The sequence below is a fragment of the Loxodonta africana genome, chromosome 20 (assembly GCF_030014295.1).
Source record: "Loxodonta africana isolate mLoxAfr1 chromosome 20, mLoxAfr1.hap2, whole genome shotgun sequence".
Taxonomy (NCBI): Eukaryota; Metazoa; Chordata; class Mammalia; order Proboscidea; family Elephantidae; genus Loxodonta; species Loxodonta africana.
The window spans coordinates 48,462,066-48,476,651 of NC_087361.1; the positions used below are offsets into that span (position 1 = coordinate 48,462,066).

The following is a 14,586-nucleotide window of genomic DNA, read 5'->3' on the forward strand; positions in this document are numbered from 1 at the left end:
TTTCTCCTAACTATTTCCAAGAGAAGAAACGAAAACTTGGCATCGCAAATGTCTGCATGGGAGCTGAGTGGGGACAAGGGCATGTCCACAGCCTGGCATCTGAGGTGCATGTACTCAATTCAATCAATCCCCGCACCCCCAACCACAATAAACCAAACCAAACCCGTTGCCGTCGAGTCAATTCTGGCTGATAGTGACCCTACAGGACAGAGTAGAACCGCCCCATAGGGTTTCCAAGGAGCAGCTGGTGGATTTGAACTGCCAACCTTTTGGTTAGCAGTTGAACTCTTAACCACTGCATCACCAGGGCTCCCCAACCACAATAAAAGACACATATTATGAAACAACTTAAAGGTATTCACTGTAGTAATACACCACCTTGTCAATGCAACTGAAGCTTCATCGGCCAGGTTTCCAGGAGCAGACTTTACTCGCACATGTAGTGCACATGCATAAACACGAACACACATGTACACAGACACACGTGTAGGTATACATTTGCAAGAACGGCAGCAGGAGACAAGACAGCAACCCCGGCTTTGTTTAAAGAGAAGGACTCAAAGGACCCTATAGATGGCAAGACGCATCTACCACAGCTAGTAAAAGAACACACCCACAGCCATGCTTTATTAGAAAAAGACAGAGATATGGGCTCACGATTGAACAGACTGCAGAGGCTCTGAGCAGTTAAAAAGGAGGACAGAAATGTGTTAGTGGTAGCAACAGACCCACTGCCCAGACCCAGGAAAACCAATCTGTTACAGAGAGCAGAGTCAGTGGCTAGAGAGACGAAAGGTGGCCAGGCTTGAGGAAGGTCCACTTACTGACGCTGCCACAGACCGCCATGCAGTACTCCTCTGTGTCAAAGTTGTTTCGGTTGCCGCCACATCCGCCGTAAAAGAATGGGGCACACTTCCCTTCAGTCACATCAAAGTACCAGCGGGAGATCATGGCTCGGCAGGGCCCCGTCTCGGCTTGTTCTGAGCACACCTCTAGTCAGAGGAGACGTGGGAACCACATTTAGCATGAAGAAGGCACTGGCTGGCTGTTCACGTACACACATGTGCTAGGCAGCATCTACTAAACATTCCCCGTGGACTCGTACTACCCACCAAGACTCCAAAATTACATCTTGAACAAAACAGTGCACTCTAGTCGGGTTAATGAGTGTCGGTCTCAGCAGTAATCAAAGGATTCCACCTCCAGGTGAAAAGATCTCTTAGCTGTTTTTAGATTAATATTAAATGACAGACGGTGTCTGCACATCGAAACATTTCTTCACTATTAAAAAAGTAATAAACTTGGCATTTAAAATAACTTCAAACAAGTCGACTCTGAGTGTGAAAGGATTATTTTGGTTGTGATGGCAAAAGTTCATCTCTCATTCACATCTGACAGCTTTCTGTAATAAATGATTGCCTTGACTCAAGTATAAAATTAATTACATTTATTTTGAATATAACCCAGTTTTTGAAGAGAGACCAACTGAGTGGCCACTACATCAGAAAACACATGTGACATCTTTAAATGTGGCTATTATATTAAATCATATCAACTCAAAAGGTAACTTTTATTTGTATGTTTATCTGATCCTTGGACAATAACGTTGCAAACAATAAATCTGCCAACACATACCGAGGATTGTTTTACATTAGAACAAATCTTACCTGTTGTGTGTCTTGCCACCCTCCCCAAATCCACAAGATTTGCTTCATAATCTCCAATTGACTCAAAGCCCAATTTCCCTTATAAGGTTATTGTGATTGGAATTGGAAGTCTACCTCCCATGTATGTTCTGTTTCTGTGGGAAGGGCAACTGCAGCCCTGATGCTCCCTTTGGCTTCACGCCCTGCCCTCGCTCAGCCTATGGCGAGCTGGTGAGGACCTGGCACGCATGGATGTCTTGCTTATTCTTAGTTTTCCTAATACACTAGGGGAAAGCACTCTTCTAACCAAGATGTGGAAATCCTGGTGGTGCAGTAGTTAAGAGCTACATCTGCTAACCAGAATTTCAGCAGTTTGAACCCACCAGCTGCTCCTTGGAAACCCTATGGGGCAGTTCTACTTGGTCCTATAGGGTCACTATGAGTCGAATCCACTCGATGGCAATGGGTTTGGTTTTTCTGTTTTGTTTTAACTGAGACATAAACCATGCATAATCCAGAGTTTCCAAATTGGGAATATTCAATAGATTGATCCTAATCAGCCACTCAAGGACAAAGATCCACAATGCGGATGTAAAAATGAGAATTATCATTTTATTCCCTACCCCCACCCCCACCCCATGCACACTAGTCATTGCTCTTTCCAACTGAGGCAACGAGGTGGTAGCATAGCTAGAAGCTGCTGCTGTCATTATGACATCAACAGAGCAAAGACAGTCAACATGGAGTCCAGAAGATGAGTGTCAAACACTCCGCAAGAGAAGTGTCCTGTGTAACAGATACCTGAGATTACTCTAGTTCTCTTTGTACTTTTTAGATGGAAACATTTGACAACAGGTGAAACAAGCTCAATGTCACCTGCCACTAATACTGCTGCTTTGGAAGTCTATACTCACCAAGCCACTGTGTGCTTTTCATTGGGTGTTTGCAGAGAAGGTTGAAATATGATGAAAATCTACTGACCCGCTGACACACGTATACCATCCGCTTGACAGTTTTACCTATCCCTCAAAATTAAAAGATTAGGACTATGACTTCTAAAGGGCAAGTTAGATTGTACCCTAATCACTTCTGAGTTTCTGACAAAACAGCTTCTGGGTTGCAGAGCTGAAAGCCATGCTCAGATGTGGGGTTTCTGCCAAGCACTGCCAGCCCACAAGGCCCTCAAGAGTCAGCCATCTCCACTCCTGGATCTTATCTTTCCTGTCTCAGGTCTAACAAACACCAACAGGTTGGCTTTTCTTTCCTCCGTTTCTCCCTTACCATTCATGCAACGTGCTCGTTTGTGTTCCTTAGATGTGAAAATCCTCATTTTCATGAATCTGACCCACAGGCTGTGCTAATTCCAAGCAGACTACAAGGCAGCTGTGTTTCCTGAACTTACTCTGTGGGTGGAGTTGGCAGCGGAGTTGCGAGCAGCATGGTAACTACTACATCAAAGGAGGCAAAGAATTCCTCCATCCTACAGCATGGCCCTAAGTCTTGTTAGTTCAGAGCCCTGGGGCAAAATTCACTATGTCTCAACAACTCAGGGTGAGCTCCACGTCTTATACCTCTCAGAGCACCCAGTATGTGTCTCCTGACGCAGACTCCATAGAACACACCACGCTATGCAGGGCTAAGATGTCTTTCATTATGATCTTTCCTGTGTACTAATAAGTGCTAGGATTTTGGGTTGTTACAAGGTAAGGAGTGAAACAAAATAGTGACAATCAAAGGAGATAATCCAAGACAGGTATGCACCCTTGTGTGTGACCTAGTACAGTAACGATTTCTTATAAAGGCAAAAGTCAAGAATGCAGTGGCATTCCAATACATTATCATTTTCCTATGCCACCAGCAAAACATAATGGTACATTCATTTTTATTTTTCTTCTGACTCATTCTAAAATGGCTCTGAAACCATTTGTTACGCCTAATTTGTAGAAACCAGGCCAAACGAGTCCCAATCAACAATAAAAAGCATTCAGGACTCAAAATCCATTTATATGTCAACAAAGTAAATAGAATAAAGTAAATGATGAACCCATAGTTCTTACTGGGGTCTTCAGCTCTAAGAATCTTGCCGCCATCACTCTGAAAGAAACAGTGAGATAATCTCCACTTTGGGGTTATTTGGTGAGTTCTCCTGTCCTTGCCAGGGCTGTTGGTACTGCTGACATTAAATAACCCCAAGTAGTTTTATGACTTTGGTGTAGTCCACATGGGCACCATGTGCAACAGCAATCAATTCCTATGGGTACTCATATACAAAAGGATATTTGAGATAATAAGATCAAAAATGTGTGTAACAGTACTTGATAATTTGATGTCAAATATATAATGCATTGAGGAGATATACATGAGCCAGGGAGAACAGGGTTAAGAATGTGGTTTTGTCACTTTTCATAAAAGACAGCCACCCCATCCAACTGGTTCTGAGTGGCTGACATGGAAGAGGGCATCCCAGTTTCCCTGTGCCACTGAATGCAAAGACAGTCCTTCTCTTAACATGTAACCCTCTCTCCTGGTGAAAAGGTTATCTCGTTACACTTCCTCCAATTGTCAGAACATAAGCGTTTGATTCTCTGACCTATTTCTCTAATCCTTCATCATCTATCACACAGCATCTATCATCGCTCTCCTTTAAGACTATGACTAGACCCCATTTGCAAAGGAGAATGAAGAAAACAAATAAGATTAGTGCAAGGGACTAATGGACCACAACTACCACAGCCTCTACCAGGCTGAGTCCAGCACAACTAGACAGCGCCCGGCTACCACCACTGACTGCTCTGACAAGGATCACTACAGAGGGTCCCAGACAGAGCTGGAGAAAAATGTAGAACAAAATTCTAACTCACACACACACAAAAATGACCAGACTTAATGGTCTGATGGAGGCTGGAAAAACTCAGTATGCCCCGTGGACACCATTTTAATTCAGTGCTGAAGTCACTCGTGAGGCTCACCCTTCAGCCAAAGATTAGATAGGCCTATAAAACATACAATAACACAAGTAGTTCAAACATGTATACAAGGCTAAATGGGCACACCAGCCCAAAAGCAAAGATGAGAAGTCAGGAAGGGACAGGAAAGCTGGACAAAATGGAAATGGGGAACCAGAGGTCAAGAAGGGGAGAGTGTTGACACATCGTGGGGCTGGGAACCAATGTCACAAAACAATTTGTGTATTAATTATATAATGAGAAACTAATTTGCTCTGTAAACATTCACCTAAAGCACAATTAAAAAAAAAAAAAAAAGACTGGGGCTAGAAATCAACTTGCTAAAGCCGTCAAGAGGATTTCTGCGGTTGAGGGCGGGGGTGGGGGGAGGGAACTTTGTTGAGAATGAACCATTTATTGTCTCTCACTCATGACTATATTCCTACTCTACTCTAGGACACAGAAGCATTTGCCTCTCTGAACTATTTCTCTAATCCTTCACCATTCCAGAAAAATTGGCCTTGTAGTTGAAAAGAGAACCTTTGCTTAGTCTGGGAGAAGTGGGAGTAGTGAGGTCAGCAGTAGGGCCCACCCATTACCCACTCTTGTCAAGTCGATTCCGACTCATAGCAACCCTATAGGACAGAGTAGAACTGCCCCACAGGGTTTCCAAGAAGCAGTTGGTGGATTCGAACTGCCAACTTTTTGGTTAGCAGCCAAGCTCTTTAACCACTGTGCCACCAGGGCTCCAGCAGTTCAGCAGTGTTATGCAAATCCTTTACACCAGGTATGGATAAGTGTACAAGGGATGGCAATGGCTGTCAGAAGGGAACATCCAGAGGAAGGGCAGGCACTGGAGCACATACTTGGGCTAATGAAGTATTAGGGATCAATGTCAATTTCATGACTGAGATTGGGGGGACTTCGCTGACGGATATATGGGATATCTCTCTGTACTGATTCTTTCAGCTGCCATGGGAATCTACAATTATCTCAAAAGTAAAAAAGAAAAAAATGTCCCACATCATAAAAAAAGTACAAGTGGAATTTTGGGGGCTTTTTTTTTAATCTGCCTTAGAATTCAGATCTTGCTCATTCCTAGACTCTCTTAACCCTTCAGAGTAACTCCCCCAAAGGGCTGCAAAGCTCAGACTGAGAAACTTTAAATCCTTTTCTAGCAACGAGAAATCACCGGAAGATTTAGCCAATCGAGATTCTAACCAAGGAGAGGAGCTTTAAAGCATTAAGTCTTGAAATATATCGTGTGTAAGCTGATTCAGGGGGGTAAAAAAGAAAAAAATCAAAGATTTTTAAATGCTTTAATTTACATGATTAAAAATATCTATTAATAGAAAAAAGTTATTGCATCCTAACCTACATAAACCACTAAAAAAAAAATGCTGTTCAAAAATCCGTTTCATATTAGCTACCATTATCACTTAGTGGAAATTCTACAGTTTCATTCACCAAATGTAGAGTGTAGAAAATGGCCTTTGTATACGACTATCACCCCAAATAGGACTCATGTGAAAGTTAAGATTGCATCTTCTTTTTCTCATCTTCCTTCTCGTCTCAAAATTGAAAATAATAAATGGAAAGACTAACATTTTTAAATTATTTCCTAAACTTAGCTTTTGAATTTCAATACACCTTCATTTTTATTCAAAGTAAAAATTATGAATAATGAGGAAGGAGAAAATTCACCCAGAAAAATAGAAGCACAAATATCTCTCAGAGAAAGTTTTAAGTTGGAGAGAAACATAGGCATAGACTTACACAGGCATCTCAGGAAAGATAACCTTTGCTTGTTCATATTTAATTTTTGAAACTTTTAGATAGCCAATATCTTTCCTAATATTCATTTAGCTGAATGTTACTGGAGGGAAAGGCTTCTCTCTTCTTTTGGAAAGTTCTATTCACCCGCAAGACAAGAGACCATTTAATAAACTGAAATGATGGGGCACACAAAGCTGTATGAGACTTTATGTGCTTCTAACCAGGCTCCATTCATTTTAAGTTTTGTAGGGTCACCCCTTGGCTGAGATCTAGGCTGGATTCACCACTAAATTCCATTTTTAAATGTCAATATAATGCAAATACAACAGAGAAGCCAAGCCAGAGTTCCCTGCACTATACAACAATTATATAACTTACTGTTTAAAAATAAATAAAAAAATCTTAACCACAAAAAAAAACTCTGAGTGGATAACTTAAAGTGGAGCAAAATATTTTGTGAACAACCAAAGTTAGGAAGCTAATTTTATAATGTTTTAAAAATTCAGCATGAAGACAATTATGAAATTGACAAGTAGGTTAGGGAGAAAAATCCTTGTTTTTAAATATACAGTAATTATAACGCGTTTTACAAAACAAAATCAACAGATTAGCAAACGATTAGCTTTAAATAAAGCACTGAAGGACAATTTTAGCAATAATGAAAAGCTTTTTATTATTTCATTTTAAATAACTGAGTTTCAATTATTCTCAGCCTAATAAAGTATACACACAAAAAAAAACTACATATTGCATGGAATTTTAAATTTACAAATTTTGAGAAAGCAGTCACTCGAATAATCAAACTAGAGAGTTATTTGAGGAACTAGAAATTGTGTATTTTGAATTGTAAATAAATAAATAAATATCTGCAGGATAATTTTTTTCATTCCCTGCAAGAATACATGCTCCAAGAAAATTCATGTGAAGTCAAATATATCTGCTTTCCTTGAGTTAAAATTACATATCTTATACTCCTTTTTCCTTCCAATTCTAAGGGAAAGTAAAAAAAAAAAAAAAAAGCAAGTAGAAAGGGCAAATGTAAGCAGACAAATGTCGCTTGACTTCGTAATAAATTGCCTGGCAAATGTCCAATGGTGATACAAAACAAAAACAAGGACGTAAGTATTGAAGTCTACTAAGTATACTTTATCTTCAATATTTCACATAAATTGATTTGTTATCTGTCTAATCATTCAATCCATTAATAATGAAAAAAAAAAAGGCTGACCTGATTAAAGGGTCACTGCTGATTCTACATATTGCTATATGCTGACACTTTCCTGAACCTAATTTATTAGAATCTATCTTGTACTCTTTTCAAACATAAGTAGACAAATATGTGTTCCATCTTAAGATGGAAATAAAAACAAATTATCCTACTTGAAACCTGATTATTTTTTAAGAATGTGTTTTGCCCCAATGATAGATATATGTACTTTTAAGAGATATGGGCATTTCTCATGTGCTTGCCCATATTAGCAAGTGGCCCTTATCAACAAACACATTGACTAGAAAATTACTCAAATCAGGGAAATCGATGATTAAGTATTTATTACACCATAATCATATTTTAGGAGTCCCTGGGCAGTGCAAACAATTAAGTACTTGACTGCTAGCCTAAATGCTGGCGGTTCAAATCCACCAAGAGGCACCTCGGAAGACATACCTGGAGATCTGCTTTGAAATGTAAAGGCCTTGAAAACCCTATGGAGCAGTTCTACTTAGCACACACTGGGTTGCCGTAGTTGGAATTCACTCGGCAGCATCTAATAACAACAATAACCATGTTTTACTAAATTAACCCAGTAAACCCAGTGCCGTCAAGTCGATTCCAACTCATAGTGACCCTACAGGATAGAGTAGAACTGCCCCATAGAGTTTCCAAGGAGCGCCTGGCGGATTCGAACTTCCGACGTTTTGGTTAGCAGCTGTAGCACTTAACCACTACACCACCAGGGTTTCCATTTTACTAAATAGCAGCGTGTAAAATTAGACAAGCAACCTTGAACTACTGACAAATCTCACTTAAGCTCCAAATATGGTGCTGAAACACAGCGCTGAAACAAGTGATACGAACAGCTGTGCACGTTAATGAAACCAGTGACTCAGTACGAGATGATGGGTGCTAATTTGTCACGGAAGTCACTAGAAGGTATCTGCAGTTGGCCAGTCTTTTTACTGAATTGTGTTGACTCTCCAAGGTTACCCGATACATCTGTCATTCCAGTTATACTTGACCCAATCCTCACACCTCTCCTTGATGAAAAAGTACTTACGAAATGCAAACTGAAGGAGATCTGCTTGTCTGTCATGCTGGTGACGCTGAGCATTCGACAGAAGGGCATCACTACGTACCACTATGTATGATATAGGTTAAGAGCTACAGCTGCTAACCAAAACGTTGACAGTTTGAATCCACCAGGAGCTCCTTGGAAATCCTATGGAGCAGTTCTACTCTGTCCTGGAGGGTTGATATCAGTCTGAATCGACTCGATGGTAATGGGTTTGGTTTTGTTTTGATGTATGATATGGGAATAAACTTCTTCACTGAGCTGTGTGGTTAGTCTGAAGCTCAACATCCTACTGACCAGAAGCTTTAAACTCTGAATAAGACAAGATGCCACGTCCTTTGTTGGAAAGTAAGAAGAGATTTTCTTACTGACTGGGAAGCAGGGATATGCCAGGAGATTGGCTTTCTGGAAACACCAAAAATTAAAATCTCTGATTTGTAGAGTTGCCGATTTCCATGGTGTAAATACTTCCACCACTGGTATTTCAAGCTATCAATGATTGAGGTTCACAAAATTCCTGGGTAATTTAACAATCAGTTTTTACAAGCTAGTAGGAGTCAGTCAGCTCCACCACACCAGTATAAGAGCAAAAACGGGACACAAGTGAAGCAAGCAATACGTATACTTGTAGGGAGACTGTAAGAGTTTTTTCATTTTTCTTGGTCTTGAGAGTTGAATTATAAAAAATTGCTCCATGGACAGATATCTCAGGATTCACTAGCACTGGCGGCATTTGATAATAAGAATAATCATACTGTAGATATGGATGGTTTTCCTTTTCAGTTTCCTGTGCCCTGTCTCAGTCCCCCAAGTCGGCACACTGTTGGTGGGGGGATGAAATACCACCAGAGTCCTCTGCAAAGTCCAGGAGTCCATGGGGGAATATCACCTGGGACTCCATTCCAGACCTACTAACTCAGAATCTGTGTGTCACAAAAGCCTCAGGTGATTCGAACGAGTATTAAAGTCTGAGAAGCATCCTAATAAAAAAAAACAAATTCAACCTCTTTCCAAAGGACCAGAGTGAAATAATTGTTAAAAGTTGCACAGATTTTGCCTTTATACAAGAAGTCTATGTATACTTGGTGTCTTTGTTTATCTGGTGCAGCTGTAACAGAAATACCACAAGCGGAGAGAAATTCTCTCATGGTCTAGGAAGCCAGAAGTCTGAATTCAGGGCACCAGCTCCAGGGGAAGGCCTATCTCTCTGTCCTTCACATTAATCTCCCCCTGGTCAAGGAGTTTCTCAGTGCAGGGACCCTGGGTCCAAAGGACACGTGCTCCTGGTTCTTCTTGCTTGGTGGTAATGAGGTTCCCCGTCTGTCTGCTTGCCTCTCTCTTTTATAATCTCAAAAGATACAACCTAATCTTCTAGATTGAGTCCTGCTTCATTAACATAACTGCCTCTCATCCTACACCATTAACATCATAGAGGCAGGATTTACAACACATAAGAAAATCACATCAGGTGACAAAACGGTGGACAATCACACAATACTAGGAATCAGGGCCTAGCCAAGTTGACACATATTATTGAGAGACACAATTCCAATCCATAACACTCGGGAAAAGAGGGACACAACATAATTTAGTACAGTCTTACAGCTCATATATCCACCCACTGCTGTCCAGTTGATTCTGACTCAGAGCGACCTCATAGAGTTTCCAAGACTGTAAATCTCTACGGAAGCAGACTGCCACATCTTCCTCCATGGAGCCACTGGTAGTTTTGAACTGCCAGCCTTTCAGTTAGCAGTGGATCACTTTAACCACTGTGCCACCAGGTTTCCTTAAGGCTCATATACATCTCAAAATTTTAATTTTTAAAGAAACTGCACATACACGCTTATTTTATTCTGAATCTCTGTCCTGTTTTAAACAACATTAAAGCAGCTTCAATACTTGTGCTTTCAACCCACTATGAAGATGACAATTCTCTTACTCATATTGAAGTCTATGAACACTCCAGATTTCTCAGAAATCTGAATCTGTAACATGCCAGAACACGGGAAATATCAAAGCTCTTATTTTTAATTTGGAAAAATAATGAAAAGAGCTGAGATAAAAGTGGGGAAAGATCTTTGGGCTTAGAATTTGCTTCCTTTTACTACCCCAATTCTCTGTAATTGGATGAGATGACATTTCCGCTCTTGCAAAAAAAGATACTGCCAGACATGAGAGCCAGGGGTTAGAAGGCTGGTCCTGCTGTTCCAACAGCTTGTCAGGGGGTGACTGAGCATGTCCACCATCTGTGTTAACTGGTGTCTTGTCATGGTCCCCAGCAAGAAAGAACTGGCTGTCTGCAGCTGAGAGCAACAGTGACTCTGATTGCTATATGGACCCTGGCCACCATTTGCTATTTCATTACAGTGTACCAGGGGACAGTCAATTTCTCTTGAAAGAATAAAACATAAAAAACTAAGAAGCAGTTTTCCTCCATGTCTTACTGCCTGCATGGCAAATGTGCATAAGCAATTATTTCAAAGATCAAAATTTGTGTTGATTACTCCATCAAGATACAAGATAGATATCAACAATTAGACTCTATTACATGTCTTTCAAATACATATTCTACCTTACCAAATGTGTATTTCCCATCTGTGTTTTAGCGTCTTTCTTATTTGTCTTACTTGTTGTTGTTGTTAGGTGCCGTCAAGTCACTTCCAACTCATAGAGGCCCTGTGCACAACAGAACAAAACACTGCCTGGTCCTGCGCCATCATCACAATCATTGTTATGCTTGAGCTCATTGTTGCGGCCATTGTGTCAATCCACCTTGTTGAGGGGCTTTATCTTCTCCGCTGACCTTGTACTTTGCCAAGCACAACGTCCCTCTCCAGGGACTGATCCCTCCTGACAACATGTCCAAAGTATGTAGGATTCAGCCTTGCCTTCCTTGCTTCTAAGGAACATTCTGGTTGTACTTCTTCCAAGACGGATTTGTCCGTTTTTTTTGGCAGTCTATAGTACATTCAATATTCTTTGCCAACACCACAATTCAAAGGCGTCAATTCTTCTTCATGCTTCCTCATTGATTGTCCAGCATTCACATGCATATGATGTGATTGAAATTACCATGGCTTGGGTCAGGCGCACTCTAGTCTTCAAGGTGACGCCTTTACTTTTCAATGCTTTAAAGAGGTCCTTTGCAGCAGATCTGCCCAATGGAATGTGTCTTTGATTTCTTGACTGCTCTTTCCATGGGGCGTTGATTGTGGATCCAAGTAAAATGAAATCCTTGACAACATCAATCTTTTCTCTGTTTATCATGATGTTGCTCATTGGTCCAGTTGTGAGGACTTCTGTTTTCTTTATGTTGAAGTGCAATCCATACTGAAGGCTGTGGTCTTTTTTAATCCTCATTAGTAAATGCTTCAAGTCCTCTTGACTTTCAGCAATTAAGGTTGTGTCATCTGCATAACACAGGTTGTTAATAAGTCTTCCTCCAATCCTGATGCCCCGTTCTTCTTCATATAGTCCAGCTTCTCGGATTATTTGCTCAGCATACAGATTGAATAGGTATGGTGAAAGGATACAACTCTGATGCACACCTTTCCTGACTTTAAACAACTCAGTATCCCCCTGTTCTGTCCGAACAACGACCTCTTAATCTATGTAAAGGTTCCTCATGAGCACAATTAAGTGTTCTGGAATTCCCATTCTTTGCAACATTATCCATAATTTGTTATGATCCACACAGTTGAATGCCTTTGCATAGTCAATAAAACACAGGTAAACATCCTTCTGGTATTCTCTGCTTTCAGCCAGGATCCAGCTGGCATCAGCAATGATATCCCTGGTTCCACATCCTCTTCTGAAACTGGCCTGAATTTCTGGCAGCTCCCTGTAGATACACTGCTGCAGCCGTTTTTGAATGATCTTCAGTAAAATTTTGCTTGCGTGTGACATTAATATTGTTCTACAATTTCCACATTCGGTTGGATCACCTTCCTTGGGAATAGGCATAAATATGGATCTCTTCCAGTCAGTTGGCTAGGAAGCTATCTTCCATATTTCTAGGCACAGACAAGTGAGCACCTCCAGCGCTGCATCTGTTTGTTGAAGTATCTCAATTGATATTCCGTCAATTCCTGGAGCCCTGCTTTTCACCAGTGCCTTCAGTGCAGCTTGGACCTCTTCCTTCGGTACCATCGGTTCCTGATCATATGCCATCTCTTGAAATGGTTGAACATCAACTAGTTCTTTTTGGTATAATGACTCTGTGTATTCCTTCCATCTTCTTTTGATGCTTCCTGCATTGTTTAATATTTTCCCAATAGAATCCTTCACTATTGCAACTCGAGGCCTGAATTCTTTCTTCAGTTCTTTCATCTTGAGAAATGCCATTTGTGTTCTTCCCTTTCGGTTTTCTATCTGCAGCTCTTTGCACATGTCATTGTAATACTTTACTTTGTCTTCTCGAGCAGCCCTTTGAAATCTTCTATTCAGTTCTTTTACTTCATCATTTCTTCCTTTTGCTTTAGCTGCTTGACGTTTACGAGCAAGTTTCAGAGTCTCCTCTGACATCCATCTTGGTCTTTTCTTTCTTTCAAGTCTTTTCAATGACCTCTCGCTTCCTTCACGTACGACGTCCTTGATGCCATTTCACAACTCGTCTGGTCTTCGGTCACTAGTGTTCAATGCATTAAATCTATTCTTAAGATGGTCTCTAAATGCAGGTGGGATATACTCAAGGTTGTATTTTGGCTCTCGTGGGCTTGCTCTGATTTTCTTCCATTTCAGCTGGAACTTGCACGTAACCAACTGATGGTCTGTTCCACGGTTGGCCCCCAGCCTTGTTCTGACTGATGATATTGAGCTTTTCCATCATCTCTTTCCACAGATGTAGTCAATTTGATTCCTGTGCATCCCATCTGGTGAGGTCCATGTGTATAGTTGCCGTATATGTTGGTGAAAGAAGGTATTTGCAATGAAGAAGTTGTTAGTCTTGCAAAATTCTATCATTCAATCTCCAGCATTGTTTCTATCACCAAGGCCATATTTTCCAAATGCTGATCCTTCTTTGTTTCCAACTTTTACATTCTAAAAAAAAAAAATTTTTTTTTTTTTTATCGCCAGTAATTATCAATGCATCCCGATTGCATGTTCCATCAATTTTAGACTGCAGCAGCTGATAAAAACCTTCAATTTCTTCATCTTTGGCCTTAGTGTTTGGTGTGTAAATTTGAATAATAGTCGTATTAACTGGTCTTCCTTGTAGGCGTATGGATATTATTCTATCACTGACAGTGTTGTACTTTAGATCTTGAAATGTTCTTTTTGACAATGAGCTCAACACCATTCCTCTTCAAGTTGTCATTCCCAGCACAGTAGACTATATGATTGTCCAATTCGAAATGGCCAATACCAGTCCATTTCAGCTCACTAATGCCCAGGATATTAATGTTTATACATTCCATCTCATTTTTGTATATTTCCAATTTTCCTAGATTCAATACTCCATACATTCCAGGTTCTGATTATTAATGGATGTTTGCAGCTGTTTCTTCTCATTTTGAGTCGCGCCACATCAGCAAATGAAGGTCCCGAAAGCTTTACTCCATTCACGTCATTAAAGTCGACTCTAATTGACTCGACGGCACTGGGTTTTTTTTTTTTTTTCTACTTCGAGGAGGCAGCTCTTTCCGAGACATTTTGAGTGCCTTCCAACCTGGGGAGCTCATCTTCCAGCACTATATCAGACAATGTTCTACTGCTATTCATAAGGTTTTCACTGGCTAATTCTTTTCAGAAGTAGACCGCCGGGTCCTTCTTCCTAGTCTGTCTTAGTCTGGAAGCTCAGCTGAAACCTGTCCGCCATGGGTGACCCTGCTGGTATCCGAACACCAGTGGCATAGCTTCCGGGATCACAGCAACACACAAGCCCCCAAACTGACAAACATGTCAGGGGTTATCTTACTTAGTCTT

The 14,586-nt window shown here is 40.7% G+C and overlaps 1 protein-coding gene across 4 annotated transcripts in view; it reads right to left on the reverse strand.

Moving 5' to 3' along the window:
- APP (amyloid beta precursor protein) overlaps window positions 1-14,586 on the reverse strand; it is a 295,049-nt gene that overhangs the window by 117,325 nt on the left and 163,138 nt on the right. For 2 of the 4 annotated variants that reach the window (XM_064273133.1, XM_064273130.1), the window contains exon 7: window positions 825-992. The exons of the other annotated variants lie outside the window; for them this stretch is intronic. In XM_064273133.1, the coding sequence (XP_064129203.1) occupies window positions 825-992 (168 nt within the window). The remainder of the gene's footprint in view (window positions 1-824; window positions 993-14,586) is intronic. 4 annotated transcript variants of the gene reach the window in all.